The sequence below is a fragment of the Ailuropoda melanoleuca genome, chromosome 12, assembly GCF_002007445.2.
Source record: "Ailuropoda melanoleuca isolate Jingjing chromosome 12, ASM200744v2, whole genome shotgun sequence".
In the NCBI taxonomy this organism is placed as follows: Eukaryota; Metazoa; Chordata; class Mammalia; order Carnivora; family Ursidae; genus Ailuropoda; species Ailuropoda melanoleuca.
In genome coordinates this window covers 897,638-915,898 of record NC_048229.1, presented here as the reverse complement: position 1 = coordinate 915,898, position 18,261 = coordinate 897,638, and the positions used below count along the sequence as shown (strand labels likewise).

General features: G+C 64.4%; 1 protein-coding gene across 1 annotated transcript in view; it reads left to right on the top strand.

The window, feature by feature from the left end:
• Window positions 1-18,261, top strand: part of ULK1 (unc-51 like autophagy activating kinase 1) — a 43,634-nt gene that overhangs the window by 22,342 nt on the left and 3,031 nt on the right. The window contains exons 3-26 of the mRNA XM_034637897.1: window positions 1-156; window positions 629-721; window positions 805-846; window positions 8,711-8,743; window positions 9,045-9,081; window positions 9,764-9,937; window positions 10,023-10,096; window positions 10,348-10,449; window positions 11,483-11,541; window positions 11,626-11,708; window positions 12,117-12,167; window positions 12,305-12,393; window positions 13,023-13,176; window positions 14,003-14,063; window positions 14,166-14,255; window positions 14,706-14,828; window positions 15,384-15,532; window positions 15,633-15,719; window positions 16,049-16,317; window positions 16,780-16,970; window positions 17,286-17,395; window positions 17,483-17,626; window positions 17,855-17,869; window positions 18,020-18,243. The exon at window positions 1-156 is cut by the window's left edge and continues 1 nt beyond it. Of these exons, the coding sequence (XP_034493788.1) occupies window positions 46-156; window positions 629-721; window positions 805-846; window positions 8,711-8,743; window positions 9,045-9,081; window positions 9,764-9,937; window positions 10,023-10,096; window positions 10,348-10,449; window positions 11,483-11,541; window positions 11,626-11,708; window positions 12,117-12,167; window positions 12,305-12,393; window positions 13,023-13,176; window positions 14,003-14,063; window positions 14,166-14,255; window positions 14,706-14,828; window positions 15,384-15,532; window positions 15,633-15,719; window positions 16,049-16,317; window positions 16,780-16,970; window positions 17,286-17,395; window positions 17,483-17,626; window positions 17,855-17,869; window positions 18,020-18,243 (2,565 nt within the window). The 5' untranslated portion in view covers window positions 1-45. The remainder of the gene's footprint in view (window positions 157-628; window positions 722-804; window positions 847-8,710; window positions 8,744-9,044; window positions 9,082-9,763; window positions 9,938-10,022; window positions 10,097-10,347; window positions 10,450-11,482; window positions 11,542-11,625; window positions 11,709-12,116; window positions 12,168-12,304; window positions 12,394-13,022; window positions 13,177-14,002; window positions 14,064-14,165; window positions 14,256-14,705; window positions 14,829-15,383; window positions 15,533-15,632; window positions 15,720-16,048; window positions 16,318-16,779; window positions 16,971-17,285; window positions 17,396-17,482; window positions 17,627-17,854; window positions 17,870-18,019; window positions 18,244-18,261) is intronic.

Here is an 18,261-nt window from a genome sequence, read left to right as displayed (position 1 = left end):
CGCCACCCCCGGCCCGAGCCGCCGCCTGAGCCGCCAGCCCGCGCCATGGAGCCCGGCCGCGGCGGCCTGGAGGCCGTGGGCAAGTTCGAGTTCTCGCGCAAGGACCTGATTGGGCACGGCGCCTTCGCCGTGGTCTTCAAGGGGCGCCACCGGGAGGTGAGGGACGCCGGCGGGCCCGGACCAGGCCCCGGCGAGGGGGTGCCCCTCCTCCCCGCCGCACGCCCGGGGCGCCCCCATCCCCGGCTCACACCCGGGACCCCCATCTCCGACCCACACCTGGGGACCCCCGTATCCCTGCCTCACACCCGGGACCCCCATCCTCCCATTCCCGCCCCACACCCGGGGAGCCCCGGGGCCCCCATCCCGGCCCCACACTGGCCACCCCCATCCCTACCACACACCTCGGGGGTTTTCATGCCCACCCCACCCCATGGACCCTTCATCCCCATCTCCAGATCCCAGGCTCCCTCACCTTTACATCCCCAGACACCCGTCATTCCCACCCCACACCTGGAGCCTTGCCACTGGCACCGGAATCCCCCCCACCAGGTGCTTACCTGGCCTGGGGGTGACCCTGTATGGATTCCTGGTTTTGGGCCCCTGAGGAATATCCATTCTTGGTTTTCAGAAGCACGACCTGGAGGTCGCGGTCAAATGCATTAACAAGAAGAACCTTGCCAAGTCCCAGACGCTGCTGGGGAAGGAAATCAAGATCCTCAAGGTGAGCGGGCATGGGAAGTCGTGGGGGGAGAGGGTGGTGGGTGAGCCAGCCTTGATCCTGAGAAACTTGGGTTTCTATCCTAGGAATTGAAACATGAAAACATCGTGGCTTTGTATGACTTCCAGGTAAGGCTCGGGGCAGCATTGGCGATGGGCTGGGGGTGCGTTACCCTCCCAGGCTAGCCTGTGCACAGCGTCAGGTCCAACGAGCTTGGGTCCTGGGCTAGCCAGGTGCTGAGGACCCTGGTCAGTAGTGGAAGGTTCTAGGCCAGGGTCTTCTGTTGGGAGAAGGAGCTGGGCACCCTTGGGTATAGATCGCTGCCTGGCCTGCCCAACTGAGAGGCCTGAGCAGGACCCTGGAGACTTCTTTCTCTGCCCAGTTTGGGGCCCGTGTTCTCTGGGCATGTGGGGAGAGTCCCGCCGGCCCTAGCTGGCTGACAGCCTGACTGCCGCAGGCACCAGCGGGCACCACGGGTCACATTCCTTGGATTGACGGAGTTCTAGCTAGCTGAGGTCTAGCTAGCTGTGGCGTGGCCCCTGTCCCCAGCACAGGCCCGGGGCGGGGCGGTGCTGCCGGCCTGGCCCACCTGTCTGGCCAGCGGGTTGTTTGTTGACATTGCTCCAGCGGCCTGGCATTGGCCAGTCCCTCCCTGCGTCAGGCTGGGGGAGGGGAGGGGCCCATGGAGATTCCTTCTGGCTGGCAGTCAGGGCCAGACAGCCCAGGCCGAGGCAGCTGGCAGCAGGGAGGCGGTTCACCTCAGGCCCAGCCGGCTCGGGAGACCCTCACCGGGTCCCCTCACCGCCCCTGGGGCCCCGGGTGGGGCCTGGCTTCGGTAAGGGTCCAGGACCCCGGAGAGCCAGTTTGGGGACTGGGAACCTGAGGCGGCAGATCTGCAGGCCAAAGTGCTGACTAATGGTTTTGAAACCTGTTTACTGAGGCCACGGGACCAGCCCCTGGCTGAGGGGAAGTTCCCAGCCCGGCCGTCTGTGTTTTGGTGGCCTCTTCCCTCCCTCTTGAGAGACGGGCTGTGGCCTTGGGGGCTGTGGCATGACGTGAGGTGACATGGGGGGACACGGGCCCAGTGTGAAAGCGAGTACCTGGAAGCCGGGCACCGGGCTACTGAGACACGGTGTCCTGGGGCCAGGAGAATGGGCCCCCCCCTTCCCTGTCGTCCCCCTCTTGGAACCCTGGCTCTCCCTCCGGCGCCATCCTGGCGGGGCCACACACCTGGTTGTGGGCACTGCTATTTCCTCTAGTGCTGCCTGTCGCTCGGCTTCCCCCGCTCGGAGGAAGTGCATAGAGGCCAGTGTGGCCTCTCCCCTCTGAGGCTTCTGCCGGAGCTCTGTGCCCTCCCCCACCGAGGCGTGGGGCCGTCCCTGAGTCCTTAACACTCCTCTGAGATGCAAGGTACCCAGAAAAAATGGCTTTTAAAACTAGGTAATAAATAATTTGGCCCAAAAAAATTGATTTTGAAAGGGGACTTGGGAAAAGGTAACCCCTCTCTCCCCCTCTTGGTCCCCATCTTACCCTAGAGGCCCCCACACCGACATTGGCGGTTTCTGGAGCTCTCCAGGGCCAGGAACACGTTCCTGCAGGTGGCTTTGCCCCCACACCATCCGCTTGTGCACATCAGTGCGTTTTCCACTTGAGCCTGTATCTGGGGAAGGATCTCTGTCACTCCACACAGCTGTCTCTGTCTGCGAGACGTCACACCCCTCTCCTGGGAAGGCTCCCACCCCTGAGCACAGTGCTTCAGAGCCCGGACTCCGAAGCTAGATGACCTAGTTCCAGTCCTGGCTCTAAACTAGCTCTGAACTTAAACCAGCTGTGTGTTGTTGGACAAGTATCTTAACGTGTCTGTGCCACCATCTTCTCCCGTGGCAGAGACCCGGCCATTGTTGACTTCCACCTGGGCGTGGTGAGCCCTGTGTGCTTATTAGCTGTTGTTAATTTGGCTGTGTGTGTTATTTGCGGTTGTATTGGGTTCCATTGCCCCGCATTCCATGGCTGACGTCGCCGGTCCCCCACTGATGGGATGTGGGTTTTTCCGGGGTTTTGATATGGCAGCAGTCTGGTAGCGACTGTGTAGTCAGTCTTGGCCTGGTGTGTGTCTGCAGCGTAGTCTCCTAGACAGAAATCCCCGGATAAGAGGGATGCGTGCTTCTAGTTTGGGACACTTGCCAAATTGTGGTCCCCAGAGGCTGGACTGGACATGCAGCAGGGCTGCGTACGGAAGGGCCGGTCTCCCCACATCCTTTCCAGGAGGTCGCTTATCAGACTTTCATCTTGGTGGAAAATGACATCTCGGTGTTTTTCACTTAATGTGAGTGAGGCTCGGCATCTCAGTACGTGGGTGTTAGGAATGCCACCTGCCCTCGGCATGATTCCTGTTGGTCTTTTTTTACTGGGGCTGGATGGCCCCGTGGTTGGTGGCATGGGCCTTGAACCGTGCTGTCTTTCTCCTGCATTCACTCACTTGTGTGAAGGCTCCTCGCTGTCACCTGCGAAGTGGGAGACAGTAGGACCGGACACCTGTGTGATAGGGCGGTTGTGCTGAGAACTTGAGTCGCTTTACGTCAAGCTCTGTGCGTGCTGCGTCACAGGTGCCATGTGAATAGTGTTGGCTTGTAAGGAGCCCTTTATATATTGAGGAAAGCCTTTTTGTGATAGGTTGCAAATACTTCCTCTGAGATTATTTCTTTGCTGTTGTAGTTTTGTGGCCCTTGGAATCGGGACGTTTGTTAGGTGATGTGGGTCCTTGGGAGGGGGGATCGTACTCTGTTCTGAGGCCCCCCTGACCCATGGAGAGGCAGCTAGAGCCTGTGGCCTTCTGTTGAGGCTACACCCGGGTGGTGGATGGTACCTGGACGTGCTCTTGCGCAGGGAGGGTGGCTGTTGCAGGAATCGGGATTAGGGCTGTGCTTGGCATGGCCCCGGGAGGAGGGCTGATGCTCACAGGCTTTGCTCACAGCGACCCCTCCCCCTCCCAAGGCTGGCTGGTTCCCACAGCTGGACGTGACTCACTCATGGCCAGGCCGGCCGCAGACAGAGCCAACCCACCTCCTGCTGACTTAGTCTAGGGCCTTTTGGGGCAGTGCTGGTCCTTCGCCTTGCCTTTCCTTGCGAGAGGGGCCGTGGGCTTTGGGTGGGGGCAGGATGGGGGCGGGGTGGCAGCCCCTTGGTACCAGGTTCCAAGCTGGGGGCCGGTAAGGAGGCCTGAGGGTCCCGATGGTTCTGGAAATGCCTGCAAAGTTGCATTATTATTGTTCTATCTGTTCTTCTTAAAATTTTTTTTTAATTTTGTATTTTGAAGCATAATATACACGGGGCAGTGGGAATCATGAAATGCTTTGTTAAGCACTTAGGTGAGGAAAGAACTAGAACGCGGCTGGCCCCAGGAGCTCAGCCCCCAAGTTTCTCCGTGCAGGTGGGGCCTGTCACGCTGCCTTCTGTGGGGATGTCTCTGCCGCTCCGCCTCTGAGCCCTGGACCCCCCAGCTCGGTGGCCTGTCCGTGTGCTCTTGGCAGTCTCCTGGGGCTGCAGGGCTCTGGCTGTGCTGTCCTGCGGTCGGCCGTCTTGGTCAGTGCTCTAGAATGGAGCTGCTGTGGGCATCTGTGCGGGTCACATCTGCGATGTCGCTGTGGTGTGTGGCGACCGGGGCTTGGCGGATCTCTTGGAGGAGCATGCGATCTCTGTGTTCTGAGGGATCATACCGGCTCATGCCTCCCCTGCCCTGAGAGTCTCCTCTGCGTTTCCCGAGTCAGGCAGGCCCTGTGTGCGGGAAGGAAGGCACCGGGGAGGGCAGGCCAGCCTGCTGGCAGCTGCACGAGGCTCCCCGAGGAAGGACGGTGGGGCCGGGCACCCTTCCCTCCTGGGAGCTGGCTGGAAGAGCCCAGCCTGGGGCGGAAGTGGCCCTGCTCCCGTGGGCGGCTGTGTTCGGGCTCCCACTAGAGCTTTCGCCACCTTCCTGAGCCAAGAGGGCTGGCGCCCGAGGAGTTAACTAGGTCAGTGCCTGCCCACCTACCAGGCCCAGCCCAGCCAGGGAGTGGGATCCTATTAAGCAAAGCACCTTAGCGCCCCATGGCGGGGTGGCCTCCTACGTGCCTGGATGCCCGTACCAGGCTGCCCAGCACACCTGGCCGTGACGCTCGGGCCAGCCCTGTCCCCAGGGCCTGTGGGCACCCCGCCAGGGGATGGAGAGGGCTCCGTGTCATCTCCTTGTAAAGGCTTTGCCTTGTTGCCCACGTCAGGTGCTCAGGTCGGGCTTTGTCACCCTGTTTCTTGGGGGCTTTCTGGTGGGGTGTTGGGACTGAGGGTTCCCCACCCAGCTCTGCCGCTCCCTTGCCATTTGTATACTGTGTCCTGTTTTCTCCCCTCGGGGGCTGTGACCCGGACGGGACTCGCCATGCCCTAGGGCAGCGGGGCTGTGAGGGCGGCCCTGGTGCGTTCCCCATAGGTCGTGGGGTCTGGCGGGCCCATGCCTTGGCCACGTTTACGTTTCTGTCTTGACGTTACGATGAGCTGAGAACCTGCCGCCTGAGGATGAGAATGGCCACCAGTTCCCATCTGCCTCCCCCAGGAGAGAAGTGGTCCTGGTCATTTCACGTGTGTAGACTACATTTAGACTGACCTCAAGGAGGGGGCTCGGTGCCTGGAGCCACTGCGGTCTCCGCTCACTCCCAGGCTAGCAGAAGTGGAACCTGAGGCCCATCTGGGTTGTGGGTGGACAGTAAGCTGGGCAGGGGCAGGTCAGCTGTGGCCACCGGGGTAGTGCTGGCCGGTCCTTCCCCTCCGGGGGGCCCAAAGCGCTGGTCTCCCTGGGAGGGGTGGGGGACACCCGGCAGTGAGGGACAGATGGCTGGCATTGGGTGGTTGGGGCAGCCAGGTCCTGGGGAGGGGTGTGGGCGCGGAGCCTGTCTGAAAGTGCCCCACCCAGGGGCGGGGCGACATGCTGCCCCCCCTCCTTCCGGTCGCTGTCAGGGCCGGCTCTCCTGGGACCTGGCTTGCTGTTGGCACGGGCAGGCTGAGGGCACGCTGGAGCTGGCTTCTGCTTCCCAGGCCTGGGCACGCTTCCTGACCCCACCTTGGAGGTGGCCCAGCTTGTGCCAGCCAGTGGAGTTAGGGTGTCAAGGCGGGGAGACAGAGGCCGGCAGGAAGAGGCTGGTCTGAAGCTGTCCTGTGGCCCGGGGTCGTGGGAGACCCTTGTCTGGCTTCCCTGGGTCACCCTAAGCATGAATGCTCCGTGGCGAGGTCGCCTCCGCTCCTGGCCCTTGGCCGCAGCCCTGCCGTGCTGTGTCCCTGCTGGCCCTCTGTGTTCCACGCCTGGGAGGGCCTGCTGGGGGTGAGGCTGATCCTAGGCCACAGCGGAGGCCCAGAGTGGGGGGAGGAGTCTACGTCCCCATAGCCCCAGTGGTCTTGTGGCCTGCTGCTCACGGACTGTCCACTGAGGATCTGCAAGCCTTGGGAGGCGTCAGGGTGGTCTCAGGACAGGAGGTCTTTGGGGAGGTGATAAGCCGTGACCTCCTGTTGGGAGGAGCGAGGCCCTGGGGAGTGCTAGGAACAGTGGGCCAGTGGGGATGGGGGATGGGGGATGGGCAGGGCCCAGGGCCCCTAAGGGCCCGTGGGGCGGGGCCTTGGGACGGAGGGCGTGTTTGGAAGCCCGCTGTGGCTCAAATGTGGGGACAGGGGTGGGACTGGGCCCAGGCCCTGTTCGAGGGTCCTCGGACTCGAGTACAAAGGGGACTCTGTTGTCACGTTTGCTGTGGGGGCCTTCTTTCCAGGGGAGGTTGTTGGGGAGTCTGGGGCACTCCCAGATTTGGGGGAGAGGGAGGCAGGTGAGGGGTCTGCACTCACTGCTCCCATACAGCCCTTGCATCCCTGCCAGTCCTGGTGGGTCCCTCTCTGGGGACGCTCTGTCTCTGTATTGTCTGTCACTTTGTCCCTGCCTGTCCTGGCTTGGTGGGGTGAGTTTGGAGCCCTCCTGGAGGTGCCTGGGCCTGAGTCCTAGCTCTGCTCCTCTTCTGTGTGGCTCAGGGCAGGGGCTTAGCTTCTCTGGGCCACTTGAGACCAGAATACTCGTAGTGCTCCCCGGAGCTCGCTGGTGAGGAGTAACTGGGGCGGGGGGGTGCCCAGGCACTGCCTCTCCTGGGTTACCCCTCGGTGCTTATCTCCCGCCCCTCTCTCTGCTCTCTGCGCGAGGCCTCCGCCTGCCAGCCTTCTGCCCCCCTCCTGACTGTCGGCCCCTGCCTGCCTCCCTCCCTCGGTGCTCTCCGTGCGCCCCACTCCTCTGGCCTGGCATGTGACTGGGGACTATCCTGGAGTTGCCCCTGTGTTATCTCTCCTCTGCAGCTGGCTGGGAAGGACCAGTGATGGGCCTAGGAACGCAGGGTGGGGGTGTGCTGGAGCAGACCTGCCTGCCCCGGACCAAGGAGCTCTCGGGGGCTTTAGAGTCCGGCCTCACACCCTGAGAGCACGCCCCACAACACCTGCTGCCCAGGTTGTCGTCCTGGGGACAAGGCCCGGGGACACACGGCCCTCTGTTGGTGGAGCTCTGGGGGGGGCTTCTCATCAGGGGGGTGCTGACATTTAAACATGGGGTGCCCCCCCATGCAGCAGCTTGTGTCCCTGCTCCACTCCCATTGAGTGTGAGCCTGTGCCCAGGCCCCGATCTGGTGACAGGGTGGCTGAGCCAGGGGACCTTTGTCCTGCCAGGTGAGGGTTGGGCATCCCTGGGACCTGAGTCTGCTGCTGAAGGTTGGACCTTTGTGGATCAGGCTCAGGAGACTTTCCCCAAAGGCCGTTGAGAGATGTCCCTCTAGGGGTCACTTCCTGCTCCCTCTCTAGGATTCCCCTAGGCCTCCCCCCACCATGCTTCCAGAGCTTTGGGGCCGGTTCATAGACTTGCCTCCTTGCACAGTGGGGAGTGAGAAGTTGGGGTTTTGTGTGGAGCAGAGAAAGGGCTCGTGTTGGGGCTCCCAGGGGCTGGTGCTGTGTTGGCACTGAAGGTCTGGGGGCTTTGTGGCCGGCAGAGCCACTGTGTGGGCAGGAGCTGGGGTGACTGAGGACAACAGGGGGGTTCACAGAGCCCCCTGCCTGGCTGACTTGACTTCTGGGGCCTCAGACGGCTTGTGTAGCTCTTGGGGGTCTCAGTGGCACTCCCACCAGCAGATGAAGCCTGCAGGTTGCAGGCCCATGTGGATGCTGGCAGTTGGGGGCTGTCTGTGCACTAGCCTGGGCCTCGAGCTACAGCCTCCTGGGGGTGGACCCAGCCAGGGATGCCCCCTGCACCCTGAGGCCATGGGTGTCTGGGAGCTGCGCCGGAAGCTGGCGCGGGTGGCACTGCTGGCCTGCAGTGGGCTGGTGGTGCCCTCTGTAGTTCTGTCAGCATCTTTGATTCTGGGGTCAGGAGTGGTTTCTCGGTTTTGTGGGTCAAGGCTCTCATACTTTGGCTGTGTCCTTCCTGGGGACTTGGGTTCCCCACTGGGTGGGCAGAATGTGAAGCTAAGCCCTGTTGAAACTTCAGGGCTGGGCTGACCGTGACCTTCACAGCACCCGGGCAGTTGCAGGTTGCCCCTTGGAGGCAGGGTCCACATCCACCCCAGAGACCACACCGGGAACCTCAGCCTCTTCCCCAGACTTGGCAGATAAGAGTGCTCTGATTGGCTGCTGCTCTTGTCAGTCAGGCCCCCGTGCAGATGACCTCAAAAACAAACCACCACAGCCCAGGTCCTTGTCTTGGCTGTGAGGTCCTTGTCTTCTGGCCACTACCCAGTGGGCTAAGTGCTGGCATAGCAGGCCCCGGGCCCACCCAGCCAGCCGGTGTCCATGCTCCCTGGCCTCACTTGTTCACAGCCCAGGGGGTGTGTTGAGGGTGTGGGTGCCGAGTGTGTGGGTCATACTGAGGCTGAGAGGAGTTTCCTGGAGCACTGCTGGGGGGTAGGTCAGGGAGTGGTCCTCTCTGCTTCTCATTGCTGTTTCTGTGTCCTGCAGGAGATGGCCAATTCTGTTTATCTGGTCATGGAGGTGAGTTCCTGCAGCCCCGGCAGGGCGGACAGGGAGGCCGGACTCTCCTGGCTCCTGGTTCCTTGGTACCTGGGGGTTAGAAGTTGGTTGCATGTCTGTGGGCGTAGGGCCACCCCATCAGGAGCCCCAGTGGCCGTGGCAGGTGCCTGAGGGGTGATCAGACCCCCCACTGACCTCTTCAAGTGTGGATTGCAAGGGACACCTGCCCCAGGAAGGAGGCGGGGAGCAAGGGAGCAGGAGTAGGGTGGCGGGGCGATCCAGGAAGGGCTGCTGACCAGGTTGTGCCAATGGTCTGTTGCAGTACTGTAACGGCGGGGACCTGGCTGACTACCTGCACAGTGAGTGGACACCACTTGGCCAGGGGGCTGCATGCCCAGTCTCACCCTGACCCAGCCTGCAAGGCGGCCTGATGGAGGCGGAGCATTCTCCCGTCCCCTCTTTCCCTTGCTGCGGAAGGTGGAAAGGGCAGTGGAGCCATCAGGGACAGCCTTGCAGGATGGATGGGTCTGGAAGGCCCCTTGTGAGCAGGGCCCTAAGTGGTTTGTGGGTGTGCGGTGCCTTCTGACGGCCGCCTGGCCCTACAGGGCTCCCGGAGCTCCTGGTTGGCTGGTCTGCAGGGTGCTGGGCTGTCCTGAGCGCTCTGGGCTCCCAGCAAGGCCGGGCTGACCTCGGAGGGGCGGGCCTCCCCGGGACCCTGCCTGGTCGCAGCCCCAGCATCGTGCGTTCATCCCCTCGCTCAAGAGGCGGGCTCTGGGGCTCACCTGGATTGGTGGGTGGAGGGGGTCGGAGAAGTAATGGGCAGCGAGAGAGGGTGTGTCAGGGTGGCGGCTGCGTGTGGCGGCAGGGGGGACGGGGGCACGGGGACCGAGGAGCTGGGCAGCCGCCGCAGACGGGCCTGCGGTGCGGGCAGCGGGGACGGAAGCGCGGAGGGCTCAGTCTGGGAGCGGTGCTGCGTGGAGCCCCAGCAGGGCTTGCAGCCTCGACCTGCGTGCCGGTGAGCCGCGTCCACTCTCCCCGCAGCCATGCGGACGCTGAGCGAGGACACCATCCGGCTCTTCCTGCAGCAGATCGCAGGCGCCATGCGCCTGCTGCACAGCAAGGGCATCATCCACCGCGACCTGAAGCCCCAGAACATCCTGCTGTCCAACCCCGGCGGGCGTCGCGCCAACCCTAACAACATCCGTGTCAAGATCGGTGAGGCCGGGGCCGGCGGCGGGAGGATGCGCGGGGCGGCCCGCACCCGGGGCCGCCCTCCTCACGCTCCTCTCCCCGCCCGCAGCCGACTTCGGTTTCGCTCGGTACTTGCAGAGCAACATGATGGCGGCCACGCTCTGCGGCTCCCCCATGTACATGGTAGGTGGGCCCCCCCAGCCCGGCGGCCCGTGGACGGGGCGTGAGTCGCGGGCTCCCCTCCTCCTCGTGCCCAGCCGCGCGCCGGCCGGCAGCCTGCGTGGCTGGGCCGTGTATCCGACCACACCTATAGCAGTTGGGTCACAGCTGGCTCGTGTCCGTTGTCATTGGCTGGTGCTGGCGGCAGCCTTGGGTCACTGTGCCCCGCGTCCGTTCCAGCCTCGGCGCTGACTTGCATGCTCACTGCCCCGCAGGCTCCCGAGGTCATCATGTCCCAGCATTATGACGGGAAGGCGGACCTGTGGAGTATTGGCACCATCGTGTACCAGTGCCTGACGGGGAAGGCGCCCTTCCAGGTGAGCGAGCCCCGGGTCAGGCGTGGGCTGGGCGCCGCGTGGCACCCTGCACCTGACGCTTGGCTCCGGGTCCCGCAGCCTTCGCTCACGAGTCAGGTGGTCTCCTGGCTCCCCACCACGCAGTCACGTGGGGCCCGGTTCTGCTCCGGGTCAAGCTGGAGTCCGCAAGCTCCAGACTGCCTCTGCGAATGCCCATGTGTATGTCTGATCCTGGCCTCGTGCCCACCCACCTGTCCATGCCCTGCCGGCGGGAGGCACTGAGTTGGTGTCAGGCACCCGGGGGCACCACAGGTGAAAAGCAGTGGCCTGCTCAGCAGTGGGATTCCAGAGGGCTGGGGGCTCTGAGCCTCCTGTGCTGGGCTGCGCATCCCGTCGTGACTTCCTGGCTTGATCACGCAGCTCTCAGCTGTTGCCGGCTGGCCCCGCAGCCTTCTTTGGCTGCCCAGTGACCTCGGCAGGCCCTCTAGTCCCCTGCACCCCTCCCCGTCTCCTGTTTCCTCCCTGCATGAGTGTGCGGAGGGCTGTCCCTCACCGTCAACCCCGGGAAGGTAGGGTGCTCGCTGGCTCTTGGCCGCTCGCTTGGCTCCGGGAACGGTGCCTGGCAGTGTCCGGTGAGCACAGATGGCTGACCACACACGTGCCCTCCAGGTCCTCCCCAGGGAGTACGGTGCCCGCTGGGAGGGGAAAGCTTATGCTGGGGTGTCCTGTGCTGGGGTGGGGGTGCATGGACTGTTCATTTCAAGAAGCAAATATCCACTCACAGCAGACACCCTGACCAGTCTGCCCTGGGTGGGAGGGAGGCCTGGCTGCCTGGCTTCTGGCCTGCTGGCCGCTCTTGTGTGATCCGCTTGGTCTACAGCCTGGACCAGGCCGTGGGGGTATGAGGGGGGGGGGAAGGAGGCCATCTCTGGGAGCATGGAGGGCCTGCGGTGCTTGGTCCAGGGCCACAAGCTCTGGCCTGCTGGTGTGGTTGGGGGGCCTTGCACGGGGCTCGGAGGCTGTAAGGGGCACTCATGCTGCCGTCCCCTACCAGGCCAGTAGCCCCCAGGACCTTCGCCTCTTCTACGAGAGGAACAAGACGCTGGTACCCACGTAAGTGCCCGGGTCCTGACTGTCCCCAGCCCCCCGCAGACCCTGGGTGGGCGGCGTGTCATGTTGTCTTCTGGCCCCACCCAGCATCCCCAGGGAGACGTCGGCCCCGCTGAGACAGCTGCTACTGGCCCTGTTACAACGCAACCACAAGGACCGCATGGACTTCGGTGAGCGGCTGCCCGGCCCCCGGCAAGCCTGCAGCGCGCGTCCGCTCTTGACGGCCCTCCGGTTTGGGGTGCGGCCTCCTGGCTGCTTGCCCCCCCCCCCAGCTCCTGGGTGCCCACAGCCGTTTTCCCAGCAGTGCAGGCTGTGAACACCCCGGTTTTGCAATGGGAAGTGTTGCCGCCGGGAAAACCCGTCAGGCGGGGGTGGGGGGAGGCTCAGCCAGACGAGGTGAAGAGCCACCAGCTGGGGCCGGCTCCCTCCACACCTGGCGCGATGCTGGCTGAGATGGGTGCCAAAGCCTGCTGAAGCTCAGGCCCCGGTGGCGGGGGGGATGGGGGTGGGAACCCTCGTCCCCCAGGGAACCCTGGGGTCAGGACTCTCCTAAGCCTCTCCCGTCTGTCGTCCTGCAGACGAATTCTTCCATCACCCTTTCCTCGATGCCAGCGCCACTGTGAAGAAGTGTGAGTCCCCTGAGGGTCCTGGGGTCCCTGAGGCCGTGGTGGGGCTCGGTGGGGATGCGGGTGCCACACCTGTTGCTGCCGGGCTGGCCTGGCTGGGGGAGGGGGTCTCCTGCGTGCTGACTTGTGCCCTCCACCAGCCCCACCTGTGCCTGTGCCCTCGTACCCGAGCTCAGGGTCTGGCAGCAGCTCCAGCAGCAGCTCCACCTCGCACCTGGCCTCCCCACCGGTGAGTCGCCACCAGGGGCCGGGCCCTGGGCTTCTCCCCTTCCATCCGCCCCGCGGTTTGGTGCTGCATGGATGTCATGCTGCTGCCGGTACACTGTCAGGACACCTGCCGTTCACACTAGCTGCAGACAGATGTGTTCGGGTTGTGAAATGTTGGAGTGTGACAAGTCGGCAGAAGCCCTTGTAGCCCCCCACCCAGAGCCCTCGTGTCCCAGAGGCCGACCTGCCAGGTGTGGGTCTGTGTGTGCTGGCCGGCCCATGTGTGGGGGTGGGAACAGGGTGGCCCTGAGACCTGGAGCCCGCCCCCCAGCGCGTGTGCCCCGCACCTCGGCACACAGAGCTGGGGCGCCAGGGCCCGTGGTGAGAGGATGGCGCTTGCCCCCGCTGAAGGCAGAAGTTGGATGCCTCGTGTCTTGAGCGTAGAGCAGGCCCCCTTACAGGCCTTGCAGGAAGTCTCCCCGGGAGCTCTGTGGGAGCTGGATGGCTGTGTCCAGTGACTGTCCCTGTGGGGCCTGGCCCAGGCCTGGCTGGCGGTAGACCATGCAGACTGATGGGGAGGAGGGTGCTCTGAGCCCTTTGTCTCACCCAGGCCCTGGGGCCGAGTCTCAGTGGCCCCCCTCTGACCCCCAGTCCCTGGGAGAGGTGCAACAGCAGCTCCGGAAGACGCTGACTTCCCCGGCCGACGCTGCCGGCTTCCTGCAGGGCTCCCGGGGCTCCGGCGGCAGCAGCAAGGACTCGTCCTGCGACACGGATGACTTCGTCATGGTCCCGGCCCAGTTTCCAGGTCAGGGGCCAGGGGTTGCTTTGGTGCGTGTGCATGTGTGTACGTGTGTGCGTGTGTGCGCGGGCTTGCAGACCTGTCTCTGCCTGTGTGCCCTTGGGATTGTTCTGGGAGCTTCCATACCAGGTCAGCTTGGCTATGGAGTCAGAGCCATGTCGTCCCAGTTATGTGGCTGGTCTGTGGACTGAGTCCCTGTGCTCAGGCCCTGCCCTCCAGCCTCTGCACCCTCCGGAGTGCCTGCTGCTGGGGAGGGAGCTGCTGCCGGCTTAGCATGTGTTGAGCACAGGTCCTTAGGCCTCTGGGACAGGCCTGGCCCCTCCCAAAACTGTTCTGGGGTCTAAAGTTCCTCTTGTGACCCTGGGCTTTGACACTTCCTTTCGCTGCTCTGGCCATCCCATGACTTCTGGGACGGGGTTGGGTAGGAGTGGCCCTGGGCTTCCAGGGCACGGCCAGGAAGGCAGTGAACGGGGAGACAGGGCCATGAGAGTGGTTGGTGGGGCAGGTATGGGACCCGGGGTCCCAGAGGAGGGGTCAGGCCCAGCCTGGGAGCTGTGGGCACCTGGCCTGGAGGTGGCTGAAGGCTGGGGTATGGAGAGCACACCCAGGGTCTCCTTCAGAGCTCGGAGGCCCGGTCAGGTGGGAAAACAGGAGGTGGGACTTGGGAGTGCTGCCTCCTCCCCTCCCTGCCTGGAGCTTCCCCACACTGTCTGGAATCGAGTTGGGGCCATCAAGGAGCCATGGCGGGTGAGGTGGCCCAGAAGCCTGGAGTAGACACTTGTCCTGATGTGAGAGGTACCCAGGCCCAGCCTCTCCTATCTCCTGTCCACAGGTGACCTGGTGGCCGAGGCGACTGGTGCCAAGCCCCCTCCGGATAGCCTGATGTGTAGCGGGTGAGCCCCCACTCTGCCTGCTCCTGGTTTGGGGAGAGGGGCATGCTGGCTTTTGCGGGTTGTCCCTTTCTTTGCCCTGCCTATGTTATCTGTCCCTACCAGGAGCTCACTGGTGGCCTCTGCTGGCCTGGAGAGCCGTGGCCGGACCCCATCTCCTTCCCCGCCCTGCAGCAGCTCTCCCAGCCCCTCAGGGTGAGCAGGGGCCGGGGCGGGGTAGGACTGTGAGGGGCCCCAAGCTGGGGTTAGGGCCCCCAGCCCCAGGTTGGGCTTCGCAGGCTGCCCTGTGTCTGCAGGTCCTGTCCTGGTTCAGGCCTTGCAGGACACCAGGCTTCTCGCGGGTGGCCCAGGAGGAGGGGCTGTGGCGGAAGGGATGTAGACCCTGGGGGGTGGGGTGGGGAGCTGTGCGGCCAGCACTGCCACCACACCTGAGCCTGTGGAGCCAGGTGGCCTCAGAGCCAAGTGGGGGAGCAGTCCCAGCCTGGCTTTCTACCATGTGTCCCTGTGGCACAGGGTGTAGAGCCTGTGCAGAACTGAGGAAGCTGGCAGCCTCGGTGGCCTCTGCCCCACGGTGTTTGGGGCTGGGGTTCAGCTCAGTACACTGTTTCCATTGACACAGCCTGCCCGCCTCTCTTCCTACTGTAGCCGGGCCGGTTCCTTCAGCAGCAGGTGCGGTGTGTCCGTCCCCATCCCAGTCCCCACGCAGGTGCACAACTACCAGCGCATTGAGCAGAATCTGCAGTCGCCCACCCAGTACCAGACCACACGGTGAGCATAGTCACTCCTCATCTCTGACTCCCCTGTGACTGCTGGGGTTCCCCCGGGGGCAAGAGCATGCCCTAGAAAACTCTAGTGAGAACTCCCTACAGCGCCCTTGGAGTGACTCAGGGTTGTTGCACATGCACCAATGTGCAGGCTGTGCACTGTGTAAGTTATTGCCACCGTTCACGGACGTGTGAAAGTTTTAGGCTTTTTAAAATGCTTTTCTGGTAGATGTTACTAAAGTATCTTGAATTTACAAGATCCAGTATTGATTTTTGACAAATTCCAACAAACACAGCAGGAGAAGGCTCCCTTTTTTTGTAACTCAGAGAAGGTCCTGCGGTCTAGTGGTTGTCCTGGCAGGGACTGTGACCTCAGGCCGGATGGTGCCCAGGGGAAACACTGAGGTTCTTCACTCCCTAGTTACCGCTCTAGGCAGGAGGGTGAGTGGTCCAGTCTTCCTGAAAGCTCCCAAGTGAGGCCTGTTATTTAGACGGAGCGGGGACGAGCCATCTGGCATGGCCGTGACCCTCACCTCCTCGTGCCTGCTCCTGTCCCCAGGTCCTCCGCCATCCGCAGGTCGGGCAGCACCAGCCCCCTGGGCTTTGCCCGGGCCAGTCCGTCACCCCCATCCCACACCGAGCACGGAGCTGCCCTGGCCAGAAAGCTCTCCCTGGGTGGGGGCCGGCCCTACACACCATCCCCACAAGGTGAGCCTGAATTCCCCTGGTGGAAACTCCTGAAGGGGGGCGGCGGGGGAGGGGACTTGCTCTCTGTCAGGGCATGACCTTGGTGACCCTCTCTCTCAAGTTGGAATCCTCCCCGAGCGGCCTGGCTGGAGTGGGGCACCCTCCCCTCAAGGAGCCGAGATGCGGGGTGGCAGATCCCCTCGTCCGGGTAGGTGCAGGCGTGGCCCCCGGGCAGGAGCCACCTTCCCGCTCACGACGGTCACTTGCACAAGTGAAGGGAGGGTCGGGTCCTGCGGGACTGTGCTCACAAGCTCGAGCCTTGGGCTGCGGAGGAGCGATTGGGGCCTCTGTGTCCATGCCCGCCGTGCGGCGCGACCTGCGCCCCTTTGCTCAGGCGCACTGCGGAGCAGCCGGGGTGGGGGAGTAGTCCAGCCTCGAGGGCCCCACACACGTGCTCCTCTTGCTGTCGGTGGGGCTGGGCCGGGGCCGGGCAGGCCCCACGTGGTAGCGACGGGGCCTTGTCGTGTGCCGCCCCAGCCTCCTCCGCAGCCGAGCACCCTCCGCAGGCCGGGGGGCTGGGCTGTCGCCTGCACAGTGCTCCCAACCTGTCCGACCTGCACGTCGTCCGCCCGAAGTTGCCCAAGCCCCCCACGGACCCCCTGGGGGTGGCGTTTGGCCACCCGCAGTCCAGCCCCCCGCAGCCGGCCCACGGGCTGCAGTCCTGCCGGCCCCTGCGAGGCTCGCCCAAGCTGCCCGACTTCCTGCAGCGCAACCCCCTGCCCCCCATCCTGGGCTCCCCCACCAAGGTAACAGGGCCCAGAGCCGGGGGGGCAGGGAGGGGGTGGCCTGTCCTGGGAAAAGACCGCAGCGTGTGGCTCTGTCCTGAGGACCCCTTCCCATCCACCTGCCCAGGCCGTCAGCTACCCGCCTGGCAGGATTCCTGTGGGACACGTTTTGGGCCCCAGAGGTGCGGAAGGTGGTCCCCGGGCTCTGGCACCACTCTGGGCAAACTTCTTAGCTCAGTCTTTGCTATGCTACTGTCGTTGAGGTGGGGCCAGACCCACAGTGACACACAGGGTTTCTGGGGGTGCACGTGGGCCTGGGGTTGGGCACGTGCGTGGCGCGTTACTGCTTTCCTGCAGCAGACGAGGTCTTGTGCGTTTGCTGTGGAGACCGGGTGATGGAAGCGTGGGGCCACGCAGGTGCCGGCATCGGGCTGTTAGGGCCCTCATGGCGGTCCATCTTAGCACCCCACCTGCTCATCCTAGGCCATGCCCGCCTTCGACTTCCCCAAGACCCCCAGCTCCCAGAACTTGCTGACCCTCCTGGCCCGGCAGGGTGTGGTCATGACACCACCTCGGAACCGGACGCTGCCGGACCTCTCCGAGGCGGGCCCGTTCCACGGACAGCAGCTGGGCCCCGGCCTGCGGCCCGCGGAGGACAAGAGCCCCTTCGGCAGGTGTGTGGGAAGGGAGTGTCTGGGAGGAGAAGCCAGGAGTAGGCCTGCGTGTGGGTAGAGGCCCCATCTGCGCTTCCTTCCTACGTGACCCTTTCTGAGCTCCCTTCGTGACCCTTTCTGAGCTCCCTTCGTGTGTCTGTTAACGGGGGCAGTACCTGTGTCCAGGGTGGGCAGGAGAGCAGACAGCCAGCCTGCCTGAAGCCCTGTGCGTGCCTGGCGTGCAATGAGTTAGGGCAGGCTGGCTGGGCAGTGGGAAGGCTGGGCGATCCGGGTCGGGGGCCCCCTGCTGGCTCCTCATGGCTCCTCACCCTGCAGGTCCCTCAGTACTGGCCGCCTCACGGATCTGCTCCTTAAGGCTGCGTTTGGGACCCAGGCCCCCGATTCGGGGAGCACGGACAGCCTGCAGGAGAAGCCTATGGAGATCGGTGGGCTGGTGGGGGTTCCCTGGGGTGGGGGTGGGCAGGCCTGGTGGGGGACCACCAGGGCCTGAGCCCCTCCTCCTGCTCTTGCAGCGCCCTCTGCTGGCCTCGGAGGGAACCTGCTTCCGGGAGCCCGTGCTGGGGGGGCCAGCAGCCCATCTCCGGTGGTGTTCACCGTGGGCTCGCCCCCCAGCGGGACCACGCCACCCCAGGGTCCTCGTGCCAGGATGTTCTCAGGTGAGGACTGCACGTGCTCCTCTAGGCTGCAGAGCGTAAATGGCGGTGTGGATGGGTCAGGACAGGTCAGGAAATAGGTACTGTTGTTCTTGCACATGGAGCAGGGATGGTGTTCACAGCACCCACGTCTGCGGCCACCGTGGGGTCAGGAGTCCCGGGCTCGGGGCACAGACGTGCCCACAGCGCCCACCTCTGGACCGGAGGGCCCACCTGCAGCGGGGCAGGAAGCAGGAGGGACAGGGCGTCCGCGGTGGGCTCTGCTCCACGAGGCAGGGCCGGAGTGTAGACCAAGGCGTCCAGACCAGGTGGGGAAGGGGTTTGTGTCCGGGAGCTGTGAACTTGCTGCCCACCGGCGTCTCCCTGCAGTGGGCTCCTCGAGCTCCCTTGGCTCAGCCGGCTCCTCCTCTGCCCGTCACCTGGCACCCGGGGCCTGTAGCGAGGCCGCCCCAGAGGTGCCGGCCACCGGCCACTGCTGCACCTTTGCCGACCCCGTCACTGCCAACCTGGAGGGGGCCGTGACCTTCGAGGCCCCCGACCTCCCTGAGGAGACGCTGATGGAGGTGAGTGCGGCGGCAGGTCGCTGTGGGCGGCAGGTGGGTGGGGGGCGGCAGGTCCCGGTGGGGGGCAGGTCCGGG